At 46.5% G+C, this 24897-nt stretch overlaps 1 protein-coding gene across 1 annotated transcript; it reads left to right on the forward strand.

The window, feature by feature from the left end:
• Nucleotides 1-13529: 13529 nt before the first annotated feature.
• Nucleotides 13530-19099, forward strand: Gdf3 (growth differentiation factor 3). Its single transcript, XM_027429382.2, has 2 exons — nt 13530-13785; nt 18270-19099. The coding sequence occupies exons 1-2, from the start codon at nt 13530-13532 to the stop codon at nt 19097-19099; spliced, it is 1086 nt and encodes a 361-aa protein (XP_027285183.1).
• Nucleotides 19100-24897: the final 5798 nt, after the last annotated feature.

Below are 24897 nucleotides of genomic sequence, written 5' to 3' on the forward strand. Positions count from 1 at the left end.
CAATAACCAGAATTCCTAATGGTTGAGGATCATGCACCCCAGCCCCCACAGTCCTCCAAAACCAAACAGTGAAACAGACACCCAAACCACCAACATGTATTAGCAATAAAGAGTTATTTACCCCATTTCCATTCCGACTTCTTAGTTTCTTCTGGATCTTCATGAGAAAAACAAAACCAAAATTATTATTTCAAACTGTCAGTAAGGAAGACCACCCCAGGTTAAGGCCAGCCTGGTCTCCACAGAGAAACAGACCAGCTGTGGCTCTGAGATCCAGTCTAAGTTAGCCCTGGATGGTAGCTTAGGAACCTGGGGAAGAATGAGGGGCAAGTTTGTAGACTGAATTGGAGTCCATGCTGGGTTAAAATGAGACTCAAAAAAGCAACAAAAGTTATAATCAGACTGACTGCTGCTTACCACTGCTTATTTACATACAGCTCAGGCTGGCCTCAGACTATGTAGCAGAGGATAGCCCTGGAAGTCACTACCTTGTCTAGATTTACATGGTAATTCATTCCCCAGAGGCTGGGGTTGCTACCTAATATAATAGCCCTGTCCACAAATGCAACTTACCCGAATAAATCTTTTCATCCTTGCTATAGGATCGTTCTGCACAGACAACAATGTGCGCACTTGCCTCCTGGGAAAGGCACTTTGGACCTTTCTCAAGATGGCTTCACTTTTGTTCTCAACCGGTTTTATTATCTTTGTTGAGATGCGGTGTCGACGACGACGTTGACGTACTGGCCGAACTGGCTTCTTGGCACTGGGGCTGATAGTCAGCTCTTTCATGTCCTTCGCTAATATTTCTGCCTCTGAGTCTTTTGAAACACAAGATAAAGAGCCATCAGTGTGAGGTCCACCATTCTCCAAGGCAGTACCTCAGACAAACATCCTAGCGTTTGTGTAGAGATAAATCCCCTGATTTGCCATGTGGTATTCCATGAACTATGTTCCTGGGGCCTGACTGCCTGTTTCTAGGCTCAGAGTCATGTGCAGAAACTCACAATTGTAGAGACTCTGCATCCATAAGCCAATTGTGCTGGGAATATGTGGCTTGCCCAGGTGGGGGCTCTGGAACACTTCAGAAAACTGGCTGTTAACTTTCCACCTAAATCTAATTGAGTTCCCAGTGCTTCCTATTGGACTCTGTGTAAACAGGGTACTTTAGGAAACCAACCCTACTCTTCCCATTAGGATCATTCACACCCAGTAGATTGACCTGTCTTAGAGGAAACTCAACCACAAGCCTCATTCAAGGTTGAGACAGGTCATGGTGGCTCACCTCGGTTATTTCCAGGTTTGGGATACAGACAGGATTACTGAATTACAAAATTTGGGTTCAACCTGGCCTTAACAACAGTGAGTTTCAGGCCAGTAGAAGCAACAGTCTCAAAACTAAAACTAAAGCCCCAAAACATAAAGCACTCGGAAATAAGGAGGTCTCACGTAAGTGTCAGGTAAGGCAGATCAGGGCAAACAGTTTTCTCTCAGATTGGATAAGGAAGGATCTACAAGTGCCACAGAGGGCTCCATCAGAGCCATGCCCACAGCCCCCAAGGGCACGGGAGATGCAAACCTGGAGGCCCTCAGGCACATGAACTTCACCTGCAGCCACACAGTCCCTCAAAGGGATTTCTGAGCGAAAACAAAAACAAACACGGAAACCTGCCCACACCTTTAATCCCAAGACTTGGGAGGCAGAGGCAAGAGAACTCCGACTTGAAGGGTTTACATCGGGAGTCCTAGACAAACCAGAGCTACATATATAGTATGTTTGAAAAACCGCTGCAGAGACCAGCTGTTGATAATGGAAATGCAGCCCCACCATGCCTTGCCATAATGCCCAGGCAGGGTTTGTTCCTGACCTTTCCCACTGCTGCTCTAAGAGTGGTCCCCTGCAATATTATTCCCTTCTTTCCATTGCTTTTCGAACCAGTGTTTTCACGCCCAGGAAGGTACCTTCCCGGCTCCCCCTGGATTGGGTTTATCTGTACCCCCACGACAGGGTCCTGTAGCCTACACTGACTACGAACTCGAATGACTTTAAACCCCTGGTCCCCAGCGCTGACTGTGGTCCCGGGTATCAGCCGCCTGCTCTCTAGCAAGATCAGAAAGGATGGCTGCCTGCTGACTTGCCCCACAAGCCCCGGGCCGAAAGGCCCCCCGGCCTACCCGAATCATCATGGCTCTTCTGAGGTTCTGAGTTCGCACCGGGGTCGAGTATTTCTGATGGCTCCTCATCGGGGTCGAGCACTTCTGACGGCTCCTTAATGCGGTCGAGCATTTCTGAAGGCTCCTCCATGGCAAAGGGCAGAAACCTCGGAAGCTAGCAAACAGAATTGATCAGTCTCGCAGAAGACGGAAACCTAAACTCAATAGCAGACAGAGGCGAAGTGAGCCTACAACGAAGGCTGGTTTCCTTTTAAAGTCCAGCAGAGCAAGCCTCTAGGCTACTTTAATGCGAATGAGGCAGTGATTAAAGGCGAGTGCTGTGGGATTAAACGACTCCGACCACCTGCTCTCCTCTGCCTTAATACTAACCCAGAACAAAACAAAAACACTAGAAATGTTGCCTGGGTGTGGCGCTTGCCACCCTTAATCCCGGTTCTAGGGAGGCTGAGGCAGGTGGATCTCCGTTGGTTCTAAACCAGTTCTGTTATACACAGAAAGTTAGACCCTGTCACTAAAAGAAAAAAAAAGGGGGGGGGTGGGATGGGGAGTAGAAATTTTATCTAGAGTCACCTTAGTTTCCTGAAATGTCAGGGATTTTGTTTTGTTACATTCTTGGAGATGGCTAGTGATGGGTGAACTGGATTCAAACGTTCTAGAAATAAGCAAGCAGTTCTCCTCTGCCTGCCAGTTAATTCCTAATTGAATTAATTAGAAAGTTTCCTTTGTCAGGGCGTGGGGGGGCACTCCTTTAATCCCAGCACTGAGGAGGCAGAGGCAGGCAGATCTCTATGAGTTCCAGGCCAGCCTGGTCTCCAGAGCCAGTGCCAGGATAGGCTCCAGAGATTCACAGAAAAACCATGTCTGGGGGGGGGGGGGAGTTTCCTTTGCCTGGCTCATCTTAAATCTTCAGAGACTATTCACTTTGTGATGCTCCTAAATAAACATGTATGCTACACACACTTAAATAAATTGACAGTTTATGGTATATGTATTTAAACATTTAAGCATATATACTTATGAATTGTTTTATAGACTATACATGTAATAGTATCTAACTCATTTTTCGAGATTGTGTAGTCTTAGCTGTCGATAAACTTGATATGTATTGCAGGCTGACTCCAACCTCAAGAATCTTCCTGCCTCTGCCTCCAAAGTGCGAGGATTAAAGTCAAACAACAAAACCCCACTCCAATTTTTTAAAAGAGACACAACCCTGGTCTCTCAGTACGTGATCCAGGATGACCAGGAACTTTTATTTGTTTGTTTTGGGTTTTGATTTGTTTTTATCTGAGCTAGGTTAGACCTGGCTGTTCAGGAACTCTCTGTGTAGACCAGGCTGGCCTCCAATTCAGAGATCTGCCGCCTCAGGCTCTCCAGTGCTGGAGAGTTAAATGCATGCACCACTAACTCTCGGCCCTCACCCATGCTCTTAAACATTAAATCCCATCTATAAATTTAATGTGATTTGTAACCAAAATAAGTTGGCTGTTTTTAGTTAGCCAGCAGCTTAAATTCATATGTGGGGTGGGGGAGAAGGCTTTGCTACCAGTGACTGTTCCAATTTCCTCCTCGCAGGTGACCATAGTGACTTGGCCTATTCTGAGTAGGGCAACACCTACAGATGAAACTGGTGATGAACGTCAGGATTCCTGAAACGTCACCATCAGTGTCAATGTGGAGCTTTGGCCATTTGTTGGAACCAATCCCCTGGGTCTGTACCTAGTGTTAAGTGTTCTGCCCTCTCTTCTGGATGGCAACCCATCCTCAGCATGGTCTTTGTGTACTGTTCTGTGTTCCATCTCAGTTCTCCAGCTGCTTCTCTTGTACACTATTTTCTCATTCCTAACACAGAATTGGAGGGCAGAAGACAAAGTTTAAAGAAAGTTGGGTTTAGCCCAGCAGTGGTGGTGCACACCTTTATAGCCAGCACTTGGGAGGCAGAGGCAGGTGGATCTCCGTGACTCTGAGGCCAGCCTGGTCTACAGAGTGACTTCCAGGGCAGCCAGGGTTACACAGAGAAATCAAGTTTTGAATCCCCAGCCTTTTACACAAAAAGGGTTGAGCCTATGTACATGGGTCTCTCAAGACTCCATATTCTCTTGTGTATTTCATCCTCACAGATCCAGTCCCCTCCTGCGATACTGTTAACTGTGCATCGGTTTCCCCACTCTACGTGGATAGTTCAGACCCCAGGGGATGCCTGGAAATATTTGGTAATGGCTTACACTGTTCACTCCTAGGCTTCACACCTACTACATACAGTTCAAGGTCATCCTTGTTAGACAGCAAGCCTCTTAAGGCCAACTTAGGAAATGCAGACATTTCTGGGGAAGGCTGCAAGAGTTGATAAATGGATCAGTGATACAATGTCATCTTTGTAATGCTTCTACTAAATGGGACTAAGTTCTGGGCTAAGCTGGCTGGTGAACCAGGGTGCCTACCACCAAGCCTGATAAACTTGACAGGGTCAGGAGGGAGATAACCCTCTCCAGCAGGGTGTCCTCTAACCACGTGTTCCAGTGGCTGAAGGTTTCCCAGAAGGCAGTGCAGCCTTCTCCTGCACTTCTGTAGTTGTCCATCTCTTCTACCTGGCTGCTCACCTACAAGCTTTGTAATATCCTTAAACATTTGCCATGAGACACATGCTTGTGATAGAAGACTTGGGAGCTAGATAAAGACCAGGAGTTGAGGACCAGCTAGTCCTCCTGGAGACCAATAAGCAGGGTTGGCAGCACACATCTAACCCCTGAGACCCTTAGAAGCAGAATAAAGATTTGTGCTGAATTTGATCCCTACTTCCCTTTCTCTTGTCTACAGAATGAGTGCTGTAGCCAGGGCTACATATTAAGACCTGTCTCAAACCTATCATGTTGCCAATATGCCTGGACCCCCAGACTTCACAAGCAGAGAACTGACCTCCCCCCCCAAGTGTCCCCATGGAATACATATACACACACACACATATAAACTAGGGGCCATTTAGATGGATCAGTGGGCAAAGAGGTGCTTGCTGCCAAGTTGGTGGCCAGATCAATATATATCTCTTCATATTTTTTTCTTTTGTTCTTTTTCTTCTCCCTTTAACTAGTAAATCTATTCTTTGGTGTTTGAGTGGGGTCTCATATGGCCTAAGCTGGCCTCAAACTCAAGCACCAGCAGTTCTTCCCCTCAGGGTCTAAACTGTGGGACTATAATCAAGGGCCAGCATTCTTCACTCCCACCCCTCCTGTGTGTGCTGTTTGTGCCTGTGATTGAGTGTGTGTGTGTGTTTTTGTGTGTGTGTGTGTGTGTGTGTGTGTGTGTGTGTGTGTGTGTTTGTTGGTATGTGTGTGCCACAGCTCCAATTTCGAGGCCAGAGGTCAGTTTTCTTCTACCTCAGGATTTAGGGATTGAACTCAGGTCTTGAGGCTTGCAAAGAAAGCACTTTTGCCCTTGCTTACTCACTGAGCCATCTAGACACCCCCTCACTCTCATGAGACAAGACCTCAACAGTAGCCTTGGGTGTGAGAGCTAAGATGGTTGGCACATGCCACCACACCTGACTCCTGAATCTCAAATAAGCCAAGAAGGCCAAACCCAAGAGTTAAGAGCATAGGCCACAGAGTTTCCTTCTTCCCCAACCCTCTTAAGCTAATGTCTTCCTGAATGGCTTATCTGTGAGATCAAGAACCACAAAGAAGCCACCCTGGCCAGTGACCCCTCCATTCCTTATTTTCTGCAGGCTCAAGGAAGGAAGGACCACTTTTGTTTTCTTTGCTCTTAAGTCATCAAGGACATCCTTCCATTTTATCTGTTTGTTTCTGTAGTATTAGGGAGCTAAGCAGGCCTGTCTTTAAGATGACATAGGCCCTTTTCCTTAAAACACCATCTGGTAACTGAAGACCAGGCTGTCCTTGAATGGTTCACTTTCTAGCCTCAGCCTCTTGAGTGCTGAGGTTACAGTTCGGCACCACCAGGTCTGGCTGGAAGTGCAGACAGTTACGCAATATTTTTTTTATTGTTAGCCTCCAGAGAAATAGAAAAGTAGCATCTGTTACCCCGAAGAGAATTGACTCAGACTCTTTTACTTAAAATTTACATTGCCAACAGAGAACATACCAGAAGGTACTGACTGAGGTCTGTGCGGCTGAGGGGCGTGTGTGGTGTAACTTCCGTCTGGGAGGTGATGATGAGGTAATGTCCATCGAGGCATGGATATTAAAGAAAGATGGGAGACAGGCACAGTGACATAGTCCTGTGATGCCAGCGCTCAGGAAAGCTACAGATCAATACCCTATCAGAGAGAGAGAGAGAGAGAGAGAGAGAGAGAGAGAGAGAGAGAGAAAGAGAGAGAGACAGAATATAGATGAGCACTGATGCTCACACATATTTAAAGTTTTGAGCCTTCCCCATCTAAGTGGAGCCAGGGAGATGAGATGGTGCCCACCAAGGCAGCCAGCAAGAGCCAGGAGCACTGACACTGGACCTCTTATGCTTGGTATGGTTCTAGACCATCGGCGGAACATGGAGCTCTTCATGCATGCCACACGGCAAGATTGCTGTAAGAGGAAGCGTCAGGTTGAGTCACACGCAACTGCCTCTGAAGCTTCTCACTGTAGGGATCCCCTGTAGGCTGACCAGTCTGTGTGGTAAGAATTTGCTGTGACATAGCTATCACCAGGTCCTCAGGGGGGTTCTTTGTACTACAGTTTTCTTGGGCTAGGGTTTAACACAAGGTAGAGGCAAGAGAATCTGGAGTTCAAGGTCATCCTTGGCTACATAATATTTAAATAGCCACTTAAGAAACTACTTCTAGGAACTGGAGAGATGGCTCAGTAATTGCTGGTGCAGAGAACAGGGCTTTGGTTTACAGCACCCACTTTGGCTGGCTCATAAAGGTCTGTAACTCCAGTTCCAGGGGATCCATTGCCCTATTCTGGTCTCCTTGGGCACCCACACAGGTGTGTGCATATAAACACACATATACATGAATGAAAAAAGAAAAAAAGCAATTGCTTCTAGCTAGGCAGGGGTTAAAGTCACATGTACTCTGGAGGCAGAGGCAGCTGGATCTATCCCAGTGAGTTTGAGGCCAGCCAGGGTGCAAGTAACACTTGTCTCAGGGAGAAAAAAAGTTGGGAGGTGGTGGCCCACACCATTAATCCCAGCACTCTGTAGCTCTCCTGAGCGCTGGCGTCACTGTGCCTGTCTCCCATCTTTCTTTACTATCCATGCCTCCATGGACATTACCTCATCCCCAGAGGCGGAGGCTGGTGGCTCTCTGTAGGCCATCCTGGCCTATAGAGTAATTTCCAAGGACAGCCAAAGCTACACAGAGAAACCCTATCTCAAAAAAACAAAAACAAGAAACAAAAAACCAAACCCAAACCAAAAAAACAAAAACAAAACAAAACAAAACAGAAAAATGGTGGTGGCTTGAGCAGATGTCTCTGCAGAGACAGGCTGCTCTTCCAGAGACTCAAGATTTGATTCCCATCACCCACATGGTAGCTCACAACTGTCTGTAACTTCAGTTTCAGGAGGGTACTGTGCCCCTCTTTCATCATCTACGGGTACTTCACACATGTGGTACACAGATATACTTGCGGGCAAAACACCCATACACACAAAATAATAAAATAAAAGCCAGGGCCAGGTGTGGCGGCGCGTGTGTTCAATCCCAGCATCAGGAGGCAGAGGTAGGCGGATCTCTGAGTTTAAGGCCAGCCTGGTTCTAGGACAACCAGGGCTACACAGAGGAAGCCTGTTTCAGAAATAAAAACAACAATAACAACTGACTAAAATACAAGAGAGAGGGAATGGTGAGGGAGGGATGGAGGGAAGGAGAAGGAAGGGTAACAGTTACTAGAATGGAGCAGGCATTGCATTCTGCACAGTAACAATGTTTTTCAAGGCTTCCTGGGCAACAAGAGAGGAATACCCTGGAAGAACACTGTATGGTGTGGTGCAGATCCACGTAGCACACAACACTTGTAATCTCAGCAACCCAGGAGGCCAAGGCAGGTAGATTGCAATCACTTTGGTCTACTCAGGGCTTTCCAGGCCAGGCTAGGCTGCATAGCCAAAGGCTACTTCAAAACACAAAAACAGAAACAGAAACAGAAACAGAAACTGAAAGCCTGAAAACACAATACACAATCCAGGTCCTTGGGCCTGGTAAATTATTGAACAGGGCAGGAAATCGCTGTAGAAGGTAATTAAATGCAGCTGCTGAGAGAGTAACTCAGCCTTAGAGGGCTTCACAGCAAACTCCATGAGCTTGGGTTTGACTCCCACCACCGGGTGGGGGGTAAGGAGGGGGCCGAAGCAAATCAAAACAGAGCTGCAGCTGGGAGGTGCTGGAGCATGCCTTTAATCTCAGCACTGGGGAGGCATCTGAGTTCAAGGCCAGCCTGGTTCCAGGACAGCTGGGGTTGCACAGAGAGACCTAAGCCTTGAAAAAGCAAACAAAACTCCACCTTTTATGTGTATGCTCATTTGTTTTCTAGCCGGCCCCCAGTTTTTGTACGGGGAGGAAGACCTTGAATTAAGAAGGAAAAAAAAAAAAGGAAAAGCCTTTTGTTGTTGTTGACAAGGTATCTCAAGCTGGGCAGTGGTGGCACTCAGGAGGTGGATCTCTGTGAGTTTGAGGCCAGTCTAGTCTACAAGAGCTAGTTCCAGGACAGCTTCTAAAGCTACACAGAGAAACCCTGTCTTGAAAAACCAAAAAATAAAACAAATGGACAAGGTGCCGCAACGTAGACCAGGCTGGCCTTGAACTCACAAATATCCTCCTGCATGCTGAGATTAAAGGTGTGCACCACCACTCTGGTATACTTATTCATTTATCTATCATTTTTTAATTAATTAGTTTATTTCATGAGCTTTGGTGCTTTGCCTGCATGAATGTTTATGTGAGGGTGTTGGATCCATTGGAACTCGAGTTACAGACAGTTGTTTTTTTGTTTGTTTGCTTGCTTTTCGAGACGGGGTTTCTCTGTGTAGCTTTGGAGCCTATCCTGGCATTTGCTTTGGAGACCAGGCTGGCCTCGAACTCACAGAGATCCTCCTGCCTCTGCCTCCTCAGTGCTGGGATTAAAGGCCTGCACCACAAACGCCCGGCTGAGTTACAGACAGTTGTGAGCTGCCATGTAGGTGCAGGGAATTGAACCCGAGTCCTGTGGAAGATGAGCTAATGCTCTTAATCTCTGATCTATCTCTCCAGCCTCTGGCATGTTTATTTTTAAAGTTAGTTTACAGGGGTGGAGAGAGAAGTTAGTGGATAAAAAGCATTTGCCACCTCACCTGATAACCTTTATTCATCACTGGGTCCTACATTGTAGAAGGAGATGGGACACACACACACACACACACACACACACACACACACACCTTGTACCGTCACACATTTACACACACGCACATGTACGCATCATACACAAATGTAATTAAGTTAGCTTACAGGGTAACTGTGTGAAGCGTGTTTAAGGTTACTTACAGAAGCATCCGGGAACGGTTATTTAAAGGATGGACTATATTAGTGGCTACAGTAAGAAAGTCCCCAGCAATGAACTGCTTAGACACCCCCAGGGGGAGTGGGACAAGGTGAGCTGCTCCACCTAGCTATACCACCAAACAATAAATGCTTGATTTATTTATTTTGGTTTTCCAAGACAGGGTTTCTCTGTGTAGCCCTGACTGCCTTGGAACTCACTCTGTAGACCAGGCTGGCCTTGAACTCACAGAGATCCACCTGCCTCTACCTCCCAAATGCTGGGATTAAAGGCACCACCACCACCAGGCATAAAGGGACCATTTTGGGAAACAATAAACAAAAATTAGTGACGTAGTGTCAGGGCACAAAGTGAGATGACACTTACATGTTGTCAGTAAGATCCACAATGTGTCTACCAACTATGGTTCTGACCCCAAGGGGTGCTGTCTGACAAACACAGTGATGGCCTGGAGGCAGGTTCTGGGGTTGATGGCCTGCCAGGCTCAACTGTTGGAAAAAGGAAGTTAATCTATCCCGAGGAGCCAAGGAGACCTTTGAACTTGCGCTTTGCACAGGCTGAGGTGAAAGGAACTCACAGGGCAATGGCTAGGTCAACACCAGAACACCACTGCTGAGGAGGGAGAGAGGGAGAGAGGGTCAGAAGTGAAACTGGCTGCTGAAGGCCAGACAGGAAGCCTCAAAAGGCCAGCTAAAGATTTTATCCTGTGACCAGAAATCAATAGGCATGAAAAACAGTGTTTACCCCCTTTTTTGGGAGGAGGGGCACATGGAAGGACAAGTTCTTTTTTGTTGTTGGTGTTTTTTTTTTTTTTTTTTGAGACAGGGTTTCTCTGTGTAGCTTTGGAGCCTATCCTGGCACTCGCTCTGGAGACCAGGCTGGCCTTGAACTCACAGAGATCCACCTGCCTTTGCCTCCCGAGTGCTGGGATTAAAGGTGTGCACCACCAACGCCCGGCAGATCGCCCTCTTCTTTTCTGTCCTCTCTCTGTATGTCTTTACCTCCCCCTCCTTCTCTGTCTAGTAAAACTTGTCACTTAAGCTCTGTCTGCCTGGCATGTTTGTCCCCTGCCTCGGTCACCCTCGCCTGCCATGGAATCTGCCAAGGTCCCCCTCCTCTCGAGCTTTATCCTAACACTGGGTCCACACTTCCCTTTCACCTTGTCAGTAACTCTGCTTTGCCACACAATGCTGCCAACAACTGCTGGCATTCTCTCTGAAAAGCAGTTAGTAAGCTTTTTTTTCCGGTGATGGACAATGTGGGAGTCCCAACCAGCTTCTCAAAAACATTTCCATGGCAAATTCATTGCTTTTCTTTTTAGTTGAGACAACATTCAGTGGGATGACATGAAATTATTTAATGTTGGTATCAGTGGTACTGCCGCACCACTGATAAGTGAGGGCATTAGAGCTCACCCAGACTGTGACTCCTAATCAAGCCGGATGCTGTTAGACAATAATTTAGAAGAGGAATGCAGGCTTTTTCATTGGACAGATTGAGACAGGGCTGCCAGGAATTTAGTAGCTCAAACAGACTTCAAACTTCTGATCCTCCTATCCCAGCCTCCAGAGCAGCTAGGATTACAGGCCTGTATCACTATGCCTGGTTAAAAACATTTTTTTTGTTTGTTTGTTTTTGTTTTTGTTTTTCAAGACAGGGTTTCTCTGTAGGTTTGGAGACTATCCTGGAACTCTCTTTGAAGACCAGGCTGGCCTCAAACTCACAGAGATCCGCCTGTTTCTGCCTCCTGAGTACTGGGATTGAAGACATGCACCACCAACGCCAGCATTTTAAAAACATTTTTTCTTAGTTGGGTGGTGGTGGTGTAAAACTTTAGTCCCAGCACTCGGGAGGCAGAATTCAAAGCCACCCTGGTCTACAGAGTGAGTTCCAGGACAGCCAGGTCAGTGACACAGAGAAACCATGTCTCAAAAAAGCCGAAAAAAAGAAAAAGAAAAATTTTTTTCTTAATGAGGATTTTTTTTTTTTTTTTGCAGTGTTGGGATCCCAGGGTCTTGAGTATCTGCTACTGAGTTACACTGACATCTAGTGTTGTATAATTAGACTGAAATTTAAAATTATAAATTTTTATTTTTAATTTTTTTTTATTATGTATACAATGCTCTGCATGTACACCTGCAGGCCAGAGGAGGGCACTATATCTCATTATAGATGGCTGTGAGCCACCATGCCGGTGCTGGGAATTGAACTCAGGACCTCTAGAAAAGCAGCCAGTGCTCTTAACCACTGAGCCATCTCTCCAGCCCCTATTTTTAAAATTTATTATTATGTTTAACTATGTGTTGGTTGTGTGGCTACACATGGGTTTGTGTACAGGAGAGTAGGTGCCTTCTGAGGCCAGAGGTGTCACAGACAGTGATGAGCCACCAGATATGGGTTCTAGAAATCCAACGTGGGTCCTCTGGAAGAGGAACTGTGACTGAGCTGAAAGTGTACTGCCGAGCTCAGTTCATTATGATTCCCAGTTTGGGCTGGAGAGACGGCTAGGTGGTTAGGAGCACCTGCCACTGGTCTACAGACTCCCCTGGAAAAGATAATATGCCCCCCACCCCCACACCTGTCTCTCTGAGACAGGTCTCATTTATCTTAGGCTGGCCTCGAACTTCCTAAATAACTGAACTTGGTCTTATATTCTGATTTATCTATCTCCACTTTCTGAGTATTGAGATCACAGGTAGGTTTGTAATTACCCTCTGCAAGAACCCATCTCTTGTCAGGCGTTGTTGGCTCAAACCTTTAATTCCAGCGCTCAGGAGGCAGAGGAAGGCGGATCTCTGTGAGTTGGAGGCCAGCCTGGTCTACAGAGGGAGTTCCAGGACAGGCTCCAAAAACAATACAGAGAAACCCTGTCTCAAAAACAAAAACAAGGAAGGAGGGAGGGAGGAAGGGAATAAATAACTTATAGGATTAGGGATGTAGCTTTATGGGAAGTCTACTTGCCTAGCAGGTACTAGGCCCTAGGGTCCCGTCCCCCTCCTCCCCACCCCCCAGTCCCCCGGCCGGGGGTTTGTGTAACAGTTCTGGCTATCCTAGAACTCTCTTTGTAGACCAGGCTGGCCTCGAACTCACAGAGATCTGTCTGCCTCTGCCTCCCCAGTGCTGGGATTATAGTTGTGCACCACCACCGCCTGCTTGGCTCTGGATTCCATGCCATGCATCTCCTTAACTAGCTGTGCATGTAATCCCAGAACTGGGGTAATACGTAAGCTAGATCAGAAGTTCAAAACTGGGCCAGCAAGATGGCTCAGTGGGTAAAGGTGCTTACCACCAAGGCTGAAAACCTGAGTTCCATTCCTGGGACCCACATGAAGGAGAGATCAACTCCTGAGAACGGGCCTGTGAGCCCCACACCTGTACTGTGGCCTGCATTCCCCCACTCACGGGCACAATCAACAAAGAAAAGTAACGTTAAAAGAAAAAAAAATATTGAAGATCAACCTAGGATGCACTGGACCCCATCCCAAAAGAGATACACTTCTATTTAATAATAATAAAAAAAGATACAGAATAAATTATTCACTGCCATGCTCTCTCGTTGCCTTGCACAACAATCATTAATGTCTGTGTGGTGAATGAGTGTGTCTCCCGTTCACCCACCCAGTCCACTGCTGACCGACCAGACTGGTACTATTTTACCTCCCCACCCCCCCTACCCCCAGAGTACAGCAAGAGAAGGGGGGGAGTCACATCAGTCAGTCTTTTCACATCCAGTTGCCTCCGAGGAGGTGGGAAAAGAGCAATTCACACTTGATTACCTCCCAAGCTGAGCAGAGCAGGGGAGGCTGGACCTCGGAGCCGAGCCGCGCTCCCCAGCGGCTGCCCTACCCCACCCTGTCGGCCATGCGGAGGTCCCTGTGGTGCCTCCTGTTGTGCCTGGCCTGGGGCCAGACATCCAAGTTTCAAGACTATGACCTTTCGCGGTTTCTGGACTTGGAGAAAGAGCCTTCAGCTCACAGGTTCCAACCTGTACCTCGCGTCTTAAGGAAGGTCTTCCAGGCTCGAGAAGCTGCTGCGGCTGGCGGGGCCTCGCAGGATTTATGCTACGTGAAGGAGCTGGGTGTCCGTGGGAACCTGCTTCGGCTTCTCCCAGACCATGGTAAGGACCCCCAGGGTTCTGTCAGGGAAAATTCTCAAGTGGGTGCTGTGGAGAAAGGAGGAGGGGACAGAACGGGCACCAGGGCTGGTAGGAGTCTGAGCTAGGACCATCATATTCTAACTCAGCTCCAAGATCAACCAGGAGGAAAAAGGCGCGTGTTCTTGTCCCCCCGGGGCGTCTCCACGCTGGCCTAACTGCAGCTGAGCCCTTAGCAGAGTTTAACTCACTGTTAAGAGAGAGTGGGCTCAGGCAGTGAGGTCAGCGTTCTGAGGGCTACAAGATCACACCTTAAGTGGGACCAAATGCAAGGCAGGTTTTTAAAATCAACGACCCCCCCATCCCCATTTCCCTTCTCTCTTCACCCCCTTCCTCTCTCCCTCTTTTTATATGTGTTTGTGCATGCCTATCCGAAGAGTCCGGAGGAGGGGGTCGGATCCCCGGGACCTGAAGTCACAGGAGGCTGTGAGCCGCCCAAGAGCATGGTTGCAGAGAACTGAACTCTGGTCCTCTTAACCGCTCAACCGTCTTTCTGGCCCCGTGTGTTACTTTCGATGGATGCAAAAGGCAGGTCTTGATTTCAGTTAGTTAATTTTGAGACAATGTCTGTGTAGCTAGCTTTGGCTGTCCTGGAACTTCCTATGTAGACCTTAGCAAGATTCAACTGCCCCTGCTTCCCAAATATTGAGTGCTGCGATTAAAAGCCAGCAAATCTCTTTATTTATTTATTTTTTTGTTTCTTCAAAACAGGGTTTCTCAGCCGGGTGGTGGCGGCTCATGCCTTTACTCCCAGCACTCAGGAGGCAGAGGCAGGTGTATTTCTGTGAGTTCAAGGGCAGCCTGGTCTAGAGACAACAGTTCCAGGATAGCCAGGGTTAAACAGAGAAACCCTGTCTCAAAAAAAAAAAAAAAAAAAAAAAACAAGCCCCCAAAGGGGTAGTGGTTTCTTTGTATAGTCCTGGCTGTTCTGGAACTCTGTAGAACAATGTGGCCTTAAACTCAAGAGATCTGCCTGCCTCTGCCTTCCAAGTGCTGGGATTAAAGGTGTTCCATTTAATTTTTTAAAAATACAGACCAATGGTATTAATCTGGGCCGAAACCACACTCTTCATGTGGAAGTCACAATGACTACCATTTTACCATCTCACAGTTTTTCATACTGACCCCCTACTGAATCACACTAGCCATCTGTTTTAAAGCAGGTTCTTACAGCCCAAGGCTGTCCTTCACTTCCCCACTCGATTCTTATTCAAAATAGGAGGTGATGGTTTAGCGTCCACATTCCTGCCCTACTGCATTCAGATGGCCTCTCGGCATTCAGATGCATAGTCTCCCTTCTTAGTCACTATTTTCTTTCTGGATTTGAGACGCTATACTGATCTGCAACTCACTATGTAGTCCAGGCTGGCCACAATTTTTTCAGCAATTGTCCTGCTTCAGCTTCCCAAGCGCTGAGATTATCAGTGTGAACCACCTTGAAGACCAAGTATATAGTTATACTGCCAATGCAGGGAAGGTTTGGATATGTATTTGTCCCTGAAGTATTTAAAGTATACCTACCAAGCACCGGCCTGGTAATGGCCTTGAGAATGCAGATAGTATCAAAAGTCTACCCAGTTTAAGAGGTTTTAGAGCCGGGCAGTGGTGGCGGCAGCCCATGCCTTCAATCCCAGCACTGTGGGAGGCAGAGGTGGAAGGAGCTCTGCAAATTTGAGACTGGCCTGATCTATAGAGAGAAGTCCCAGGACAACCAGGCCTACAGAGAGAAGCCCTGTCTCAAAATTAGTTAAAAAGAAGTATAACTCCAAGGTTGGTCTGAAGAGGAAACTGACACAGAAATCCCTCTTGTCATGATACACAACGGCCTCAAAGTCATGGGGAGGGGTGTGGTGAGGCAAGGGAGGGAGAATATTAGACAGAAACAAAGCAATGTGTGGAAATTCTAAACCAGGAGCCTTAAAGGGGAGGGGAGACCTCCCACCAAAGCCTAGAGAGGAGTGTTGTTAACACACTTTAAGTGGCTCAGCCGTTAAGAGCACTCACTGCTCTTCCGTAAGATTCTGGTTCACTGCCTAATGGCTCACTGCTGTCTGTGACTCCAGTCCCAGGGTCTGGCCTCTTGGGCACCGATGTGTGTGGTGCACAGACATACATGAAGGCGAAACACCCTTATACTTAATTTAAGTTAAAATACCAGTGAGGGGGAGGGGGCTGGTGGGGGGTTTGGGGGGAGGGGAGGGAGAGGGAGAAGGGATTGACATGTGAAGCAAGCTTGTTCCTAATTTGAACTAATAAAAAATAAAATAAAATAAAAAAATACCAGTGAGAATGATGGGGCTGGGAAGATGGCTTAGTCTCAGCATTTACTATTCTCAGCACCCACGTCAGGCAACTCACAATTGCCTCTGTGTGACTGCAATTCTGGGGACTCTGACACTGTCCTCTGCAGGCACCTGCTCAAAAAAAAAAAAAGTGATAGTGAGGCCAGGTGTGGTGGCATTTACTTTCAATCATAGCACTCTGGAGACAGAGGCAGTTGGATCTTTGTAGAGTTCCAGGCCAGCCAGGGAAACATAAGACCTTATCAAAAAAAAAAAAAAAAAAAGAAAAGGAAAGAAAAAATGCTGGGCATGGTGGTGCATGCCTTTAATCTCAGCTTTTAGGAGGCAGTGGCAGGCTGGTCTCTGTGAGTTGAGGCAGAGGAGCCACTTCAGAGAGCAGCCTTTATTTCTAGGCCAAATTCTTGGGCAGTCTCTTGTCTGGCTTCTTTCACTCAGCCCCATGTTTGTGGGGTTTAGCCTGCTGTTTGGACTTGTAGTTCTTCCATTCCGACTGCTGTCTAGTATTTCATGCAATTACTGTGTGACTGCGTCCACACTATGCAGGTTGACTGCCTTTGAGCAGTTTGGTTTGGAAGAGTACGTTTCTGAGTCCGACGAATGGGAGGGTGAGCTGCGGAGCACTTCAGTGATGTGGGCATCCCTCTTAGCTTTCCATTAAACTAATCTGCTAAGAAAATGTAGTTACATTACACACACACACACACACACACACACACACACACACACACACACTGCCACCTCCTTTTTTATCTCAGGCTGGCCTGGTTCTCTCTATGTAGCCCAAGACAATCTATAACACGAGGCAATCCTCCTGTCTCAGCATCTTTTTGTTTTCTCTTGAGACAGTTTTTTTTTTTTTTTTTTTTTTTTTTTTTTTTTTGTGTGTGTGTGTGTGTGTGTGTGTGTGTGTGTAGGCGCCATAGACATAGGCTGGCCTCAAACTCATAGAGATCCTCCTGCCTCTGCCTCCCCATGGCTGGGATTAAAGGTGTGCATCACCACCACACATTGTGACCAGTTTTCTATTGAATTATATTTTTCATAATGCTCTATTAGGGCTTTTAACCATTTGTAAGAGGATTCTCTCTCCCTCTCTCTGTTTTTTTTTGTGTGTATGTGTGTGTTGTGCTTGGTGGTAAATGCCTTTGATCCTGGCACTCTGGACACTGAAGCAGGAGAATCATGAGGTCCAGACAAGCCTAGGAGACTATATCAAAGCAAAAAATGTGTGTGGTGCCGGGAGCTGGGCATATAGCTCAGTTGGTACAGTGATTGGCCTGCCTAGTGTCCATAAAGTCTGGGTTTGAGCCCCAGCACAGGATAAACCAGGTGTATACGAGTTTATTTGCAATCGCAGAACTCTGAAAGTAGAGGCAAGAGGATCAGAAGTTCAAAGTCATCCTTCCTATATAATGTTGGGGCTGGGGAGATAGTTTAGTCCATGAAGAGATTATCTTATTTACAAGCACGAAGACTAAGCCAGGTGTTGGTGGTGCACGCCTTTAATCCCAGCACTCGGGAGGCAGAGGCAGGCGGATATCTGTGAGTTCGAGGCTAGCTTGGTCTCCAGAGCGAGTGCCAGGATAGGCTCCAAAGCTATACAGAGAAACCCTGTCTCGGAAAAAAAAAAAAAAAGCACGAAGACTGAGTTCAGCAGCCTGGTACTATATGTACACCTGTAACCCAGTATTCTCAAGTACAGACAGGCAGATCTCTGGGGCTCACTGGCCAGACAGTCTAGCCAAATTGGTGAACTCTAGGTCAATGAGACCTTATCTATTATGTATACAGAGTTCTGTCTGCATGTATGCCTGCAGACCAGAAGAGGGCACCAGATGGTTGTGAACCATCATGTGATTGCTGGGGACTGAACTCAGGACCTCTGGAAGACCGGCTAGTGTTCTTAACTACTGAGCCATCTCTCCAGCCCCAGGCCTTAATCTAAAGAAACAAGGTGGACAGCTCCTGAGGAATGACACTGGCACACACACAGTTTCTGCACTTGAAGGAGGATTGGGGAAACACCCTCCCTTTGGGAGGGTTTAAACAGAACTCATATTAATGTACGTGTTGACATTTATATCAGAGGTGCGTCTCAAGAAGAGAGGATTATTGTGACTCTCACACATTCCTTTTTACTTCTAGGTTTCTTTCTTAACACGCAGAAACCTTCCCAGGACGGCTCTTGTCTACAGAAGTTCCTCTACTTTAACTTGTCTGCTATCAAAGAAAAGGGAAAGTTGACCATGGCCCGGCTGACTCTGGACTTGGGGCCCAGGTCCTACTATCACCTGGGACCAGAAGTGGTGGTGGCGCTGTCTGTGATTGAGGATCGTGGTATGTGGGGGCAATCCCACCCTAAGCCAGGCAGAGTGCTTGCACTGCAGTCCGTCCTAGGGCCTCAGGGTCCTCTACATTTCAACCTGCAGGGTGTGGTTAAAGATTGGAACAGCAGCAGACGGAAGAATTTGGGCTTATACTTAGAGATTCTGGCCAACGAGGACAGATACTCCGGGGTAAATTTCCAGGTTGAGAACACCTGTGACCGGCTCATCCGTTCTCTTCATGCCTCCCTGCTGGTGGTGACCCTCAACCCTGAGCATTGTCAGCCTTCTTCCAGAAAAAGGAGGGCAGCCATCCCTGTCCCCAAGGGTTCTTGTAGGAATCTCTGCCATCGTCATCAGCTGTTCATCAGCTTTCGGGACCTAGGTTGGCACAAGTGGGTCATTGCCCCCAAGGGGTTCATGGCTAATTACTGTCATGGAGATTGCCCCTTCTCAATGACCACTTATTTGAATAGTTCCAACTATGCTTTTATGCAGGCACTGATGCATGCCGTTGACCCCAATGTTCCCAAGGCTGTCTGTATCCCCACCAAGCTGTCTCCCATTTCCATGCTCTATCAAGATAACGATGACAATGTCGTTCTCCGACATTATGAAGACATGGTAGTTGATGAATGCGGGTGTGGGTAGTGTCCTTAGGGTAAATCCTTTAATAAAAATACCATTCTGGCTCCTGACCTTTGAATCTGAAATGTCCATCATCAGGTTTAACGTCCCCATAAATACATATATTTGTGTACTGGTTTTTGAGACAGGGTTTCTCTGTGGCTTTGGAGGCTGTCCTGGAACTAGCTCTTGTAGACCAGGCTGGTCTTGAACTCACAGAGATCCACCTGCCTCTGCCTCCTGAGTGCTGGTATTAAAGGTGTGGGCCACCAACACCCGGCTCATGCTAGACTTTTTGTTCCAGGTCTTATTGTGTTTCCTTTACTAGTTTTTTTTTCTCCCCAGGGGGGTAGTTTGAGACAGTGTTTCTGTTTAACAGCACTAGCTGTCCTAGAACTCACTTTGACCAGGCTGGCCTCGAACTCAGAGATCCACCTGCCTCTGGCTCTCAAGTCCTGGGATTAAAGGCGTGTGCCACCACCACCCAGCTCCTTTGCTGGCTTTGAACTCAGCAATCCTCCTGCCTCCTGAGTGCTGGGATTACAACTGTGTGCCGTCAGTACCAAATACTTTTTTTTTTTTAAAGCTATGGCTTACCCTGAACTTACTATGTAGACTGGGCTGGCCTCAAACCAACAGAAAGCTACCTGAATGTAGACCAGGCTGTCCTGTAACTCACTATGTAGAGTGGGCGGCTGTCCTGTAACTCAACAGAGATGGGCCTGCCTTTGCTTCCTTAGTGCTGTGATTAAAGGCACACACCATACCATATGTATATACAACTACGTATCTGTAAAAATTTTAAATTATTTTGAGAAGATATAATATAGAAAAACTTACATGATTTTTAAAAATATTTATTCACTTTTATTTATGAGTGTGAACTTGTGTCAGCCCAAGTGCACCATGCACATGTAGGAGCCCCTGGTAGCCAGAAGAGGGCGCCAGATCCCTTGAAGTTACAGGTGATCATGAGCAGCCCTGTGAATTCTGGGATCCGAAGGTGGGTCCTTCTGAAGAGCAGTAAATGCCTCTCAGCTGCTAGCTAAGACGTTTCTTTAGCCACAGATCTTTCATATGATCTTAGATTACTTGCTTTCTTCACTAGTATATCATGGACTTTCCCTGTATTTGATTTTGTTTTCCTAAGACAGAGAGACTCATGGAGTCCCGTCATTCATCGGGATCCTTCATAGTCAATCACAGTTTTGAACTTCCAACCCTCCAGTTTCCACCTCTCTGGTGCTGGGATTGCAGGTGTCTGCCACCACACCCAGAGGTTCTTTTGTTTTGGTTTTCCGGAGACAGGGTTTCATTCTGTTGTCTAAAGTGGCCTCCAAGCTTCCAGAATGCCGCGCTTATAGACATGAACCACCTTGCTTGGCTTTAGATTTTTTTTTTTCCCTCTCTTCTTTGAGACAAGAGTCTCATTTATCCCAGGTTAACTCAAAAACTACCTGAAGTAGCCCTGGGAAGGATGTCCTTGAACTTCTAACAATCCTGCCTCTGCATGTTGCAGCTATTGGCGTGTGCCGCCACCCCCAGCTGTCCCCAGCTTGTGTTTATATGGCCCTGGGGACCATGCCAGGCGTTATTCTACCACCTGAGCTAGAGCTTCCGTTCTCTTATGGGATTTTGGGCTTTGAGACAAAGTCTTACCTAGTTTACTAACCTGGAACCCTTGATGCTTTAGACTCCAGGGAGCTAGGATTGCATAGTCGAATCACCACACCTGGCTTCTGTTTTCGTTATTATTTGGGTTTTGTTTCGAAGACAGGTTCTCACTATATGGCCCCACAGGCCTGGAACTCACGGAACTCCACCCATCTCTGCCTCCTTGGTTCTGAGATCAAAGGTATGCGTCACCACCCCACCACACTCACTTTTGTTTGCTTATTTGTTTTGTTTTTTTTGAGACAGGGTTTCTCTATGTAGCCCTGGCTGTCCTGGAATTGGCTTTGTAGACCGGGCTGGCCTCGGACTCACTAAGATCTGTCTGTCTCTGCTTCCCAAGTGCTGCCCACTTTTTTGATACAGGGTCTTACTGTGTAGTGCTGACTAGAATGTAACTCAGGTATGTAAACCAGATTGACTTCAAATCTAGATCTCCTACTTCTGCCTTTAGATTGTGGGTGCTGGGATGACAGACTTATGCCACCAGGGAGGGTTTATTTATTTATTTACTTACTTATTTGCAGTTGTGGTGATGTTCAAACCCAGGGCCTTTACAATCAAGCAAGGACTTTATTACTGCACTGTGTCCTAAGACCTAGGCTAATTTTTTTTTTTTTTTTTTTAACTTCAAGTGTATTCCCAAAACTCAGTTGACGGAAATTCTTGGGGCTGTCTTAATAAATTTACTTCAGCTGAATTATTACAGCAAGATTTTGTTAGTGTGTTTAAGTAGATATTGGATCATGTGTGCATGTGTTTTAGCTTCAGGAAATCTGATAACACACACACACCACATACACACACACACACACACACACACACACACACACACAGCATACACACCCACATACACACCCCTAAAAGAAAAGGAAGCAGGCCTCGGTGATGAGCTGTTTTCTGGATGTGTAAGATGAAATAAACTCTTCTCCAAGTTGTTTTTGGTCTTAGTGTTTGTCACAGCTACAGTAAAGTAAACAAGGAAACCTTTCAATAAAAGTTGTTAAAATGCAGGCTGGGGAGATGGCAGACAGGTGGATTTCTGAGTTGGGGACAACTGGTCTACACAGAGAGAGTTCAAAGACAGCCAGGGCCACATAAAAAGGAGAAAGAGAAAAGAATAAGAAGAGAAGCAAAAACCTGGTTGAAAGGATAATGGTTCTCTGCTTTTCCTGCACTGTGGTTGGTTGATGTGCTCTGCGCCTGCCCTGAGGACATCATGAACCAGGCAGGGTAGTAAACCTCCACCCCCAACCCCTACGATGCTAGCTAGCACTTGGGAAGCAGAGGCAGGAGGATCAGGAATTCACAGCAAGTTCCAGGTCAGCCTGAGCTACATGAGACTGGGAACAAACAAAAACAAAAATCTAAATTGGTGAGATGGACCAAAGGGGCAGAGGTGGTTGTAACAGAGCCTAATGACTCCTTTAGTTCCCAGAATCCCCTGGAGGAAGAAGAGAACGCCCTCCAGAAGGTGTCTCTGACTCCTCATGGGCACTTGTTAGTCCTCTCCGTCATATGGGCCCTTGGGGTAGAACTCGGGTCTTTAGGGTTTGTGGCAAATGCCTTTACCCACTCATCTATCTTGCTGGTCATCTTTTAAAGAAATATTTATTTATTATTTATTTTATGTTGCGTGTATTTTCATGCCTGAGTTTATGTACCACATGTGTACAGGAACCTGCAAAGGCCAGATCTCCTGAAACTGGTTTGTGAGTTGTCACGTGGGTGTTGGGAACTGAACTGGGATCTTCTGCAAGAGCAACAAGACTCAATCCCTGAACCATTGCCCCCTATTTCTATTATTGTTATTTTATTTGACTATTTATTACCTTGATTTTTTGAAATGGGGTTTCTCTGTGTAGCCTTGGCTGTCTTGGAATTCACTCGGTAGATCAGGCTGGCCTCGAACTCACAGAGATCCACCTGCCTCTGCCTCTGGAGTGCTGGGATTAGAGTACGACACCACTGTTCAGCCTGCCTGGCCTACTAAAGACTTTCTGTTGGCTAAAACTCATGTCTGAGCAGTCTTCCCTGGTGGATACCCCATGATAATATCTTGTCACCAGATTTGCCGCAGGGAGAATCCTGTGTGGGACCTGGTTTATAGCTCAAGGATATGCAGTATGAGTGAAGCCCTGGCTTCAATCCCTGCACCCAGATCTTTTCGTTGTAATCTGACCATGCTCCATCACCCTGCTCCTCGGCACTTCAGGCATCCACATCCACGTTCCTTTGTATTGAAAATTAAACAGTGCTGTACAGATGGATCAGTGGTTAAGAACACTGGCTGCTCTCCCAGAGATTCTGAGTTCATTTCCCAGCAACCGTATGGTTGGTGTCTCACAACCATCAATAGTGGGGCCTGATACCCTTTTCTGGTATAAATAAGTACAGGTAGATAGAGCACTCGTGTAGGTAAAATAAATAAATCTTTGTTTTTTTTAAAGAATAAATGCAGCCGGGTGGTGGTGGCGCATGCCTTTAGTCCCAGCACTCGGGAGGCAGAGGCAGGCAGATCTCTGTGAGTTTGAGACCAGCCTGGTCTACAAGAGCTAGCTCCAGGACAGCCTCCAAAGCTACAGAGAAACCCTGTCTTGAAAAACAAAACAAAAAACAAAAAACAAACAAAAAACCAAAAAAACAGAAAAACAAAACAAAACAAAACAAAAGAATAAATGCTTTAGGCTGGTCTTGGTGGTACACACCATTAATCCCAGCACTCAAGGGGCAGAGGCAGGCAGATCCCTGTGAGTTCTAGGCCAGCTTGGTCTATATGAAAAATTCCAAACCAGCTAGAATTTTATAGTAAGATTCTGTCCAAACAAAACAAAGCAAAAAATTGTTTTAGCTACAAACTACTATTTGCAACTCTTAAAAGGTAAATAATAAGTCAGACACAGTAGCTCACACCTGTAACACACACCAGCCACTTTAAGAGGTCGAGACAGGAGGATCACCATGAATTCAAGGCCAGCCTGATCTACATAATGAGACCCTGTTTTAAAAATCCTACAGGGCTGGTGAGATGCTCAGTGGGTACAGGTACTTACACCAACGCTCATGACCTAAGTCTGGTCCCTGCGACCACAAGATGGAAGGAAAGAACCCATCCCTGCCAGTCACTCTCTGACCTCCACATGGGTGCCCTGACACACACTTGAGTACCTGTACATACTCATGGACACATAAATTAAAAAATGTGATAACATTTTAAAAAGATTTTTGTTTTTCTTTTGTTGATTTATTTATTTATTTATTTTTTTCAGACTAGGTTTCTCTACATAGCCCTGGCTATCTTGGAACTCACTATGTAGACCAGACTGGCCTCCAGCTCACTAAGATCTACCTGCCTGTGTGATGAGCATAGTTTTAAAAAATGCTTTTTGACATGTAAAAGTAGCTTAGTCAGGAAACCCACTACACCCAAGGCTGCACTCGATAACCCAGTGACATCACTTACTCAAGATAACCAGATGCAGGACTTGAATTCCACCTTTGACACCCACTGGATGATACAAAGCAGAGACAGAGCAGTGCAGTGTCCTGCACATCTGGACTGTGGAGACACGGGAGAGATGCCCCTTTGATCTGCCCTGCTGCTAGAGAGTCTTCCTGGGGTCCTGACCCTTAAATCAGAGGCTTCTGTTAGAGACTGGACCTGACTTCAGCTAAGATAGGACACACAGGTGAGTAGCCTTGGGGAGATATACTTAGGACCATACTTAGGAATTTAGAGTATGAACCTTGTGTGATGACCCTCGACAAAATAAAATATAACTTTGGTTATGCCAACCTACCTTTTGTTATATGTACATACCTGTCTTCTTGTTGGTGACACTCTGCCTCCCTAGTGCTAGGATTAAAGACATGCCCCACCATGTCTGACTTAAACCTTCCTTCCTTCCTTCCTTCCTTCCTTCCTTCCTTCCTTCCTTTCTTTCTTTCTTTCTTTCCTGTGTAGTTTCGGAGCCTGTCCTGGAACTAGCTCTTGTAGACCAGGCTGGTCTCGAATTCACAGAGATCTGTCAGCCTCAGCCTCCCAAGTGCTGAGATTAAAGGTGTGCACCACCACTGCCTGGCAATTTTTTTTTTTTTTTAATCAAAAAGTATTAACAACATAGTGAACCATATGGACACTTCTGGCTTCT

The sequence above is a fragment of the Cricetulus griseus genome, chromosome 8 (genome assembly GCF_003668045.3).
Source record: "Cricetulus griseus strain 17A/GY chromosome 8, alternate assembly CriGri-PICRH-1.0, whole genome shotgun sequence".
Classification (NCBI taxonomy): Eukaryota; Metazoa; Chordata; class Mammalia; order Rodentia; family Cricetidae; genus Cricetulus; species Cricetulus griseus.

Excerpts from the sequence above, each read along its gene's own strand:
- Gdf3 (XM_027429382.2), top strand. The coding sequence starts at position 13,530 with ATGCGGAGGTCCCTGTGGTGCCTCCTGTTGTGCCTGGCCTGGGGCCAG. Across the intron at positions 13,786-18,269 it reads TCGGCTTCTCCCAGACCATG|GTTTCTTTCTTAACACGCAG; the intron begins GTAAGGACCCCC and ends TTTTACTTCTAG.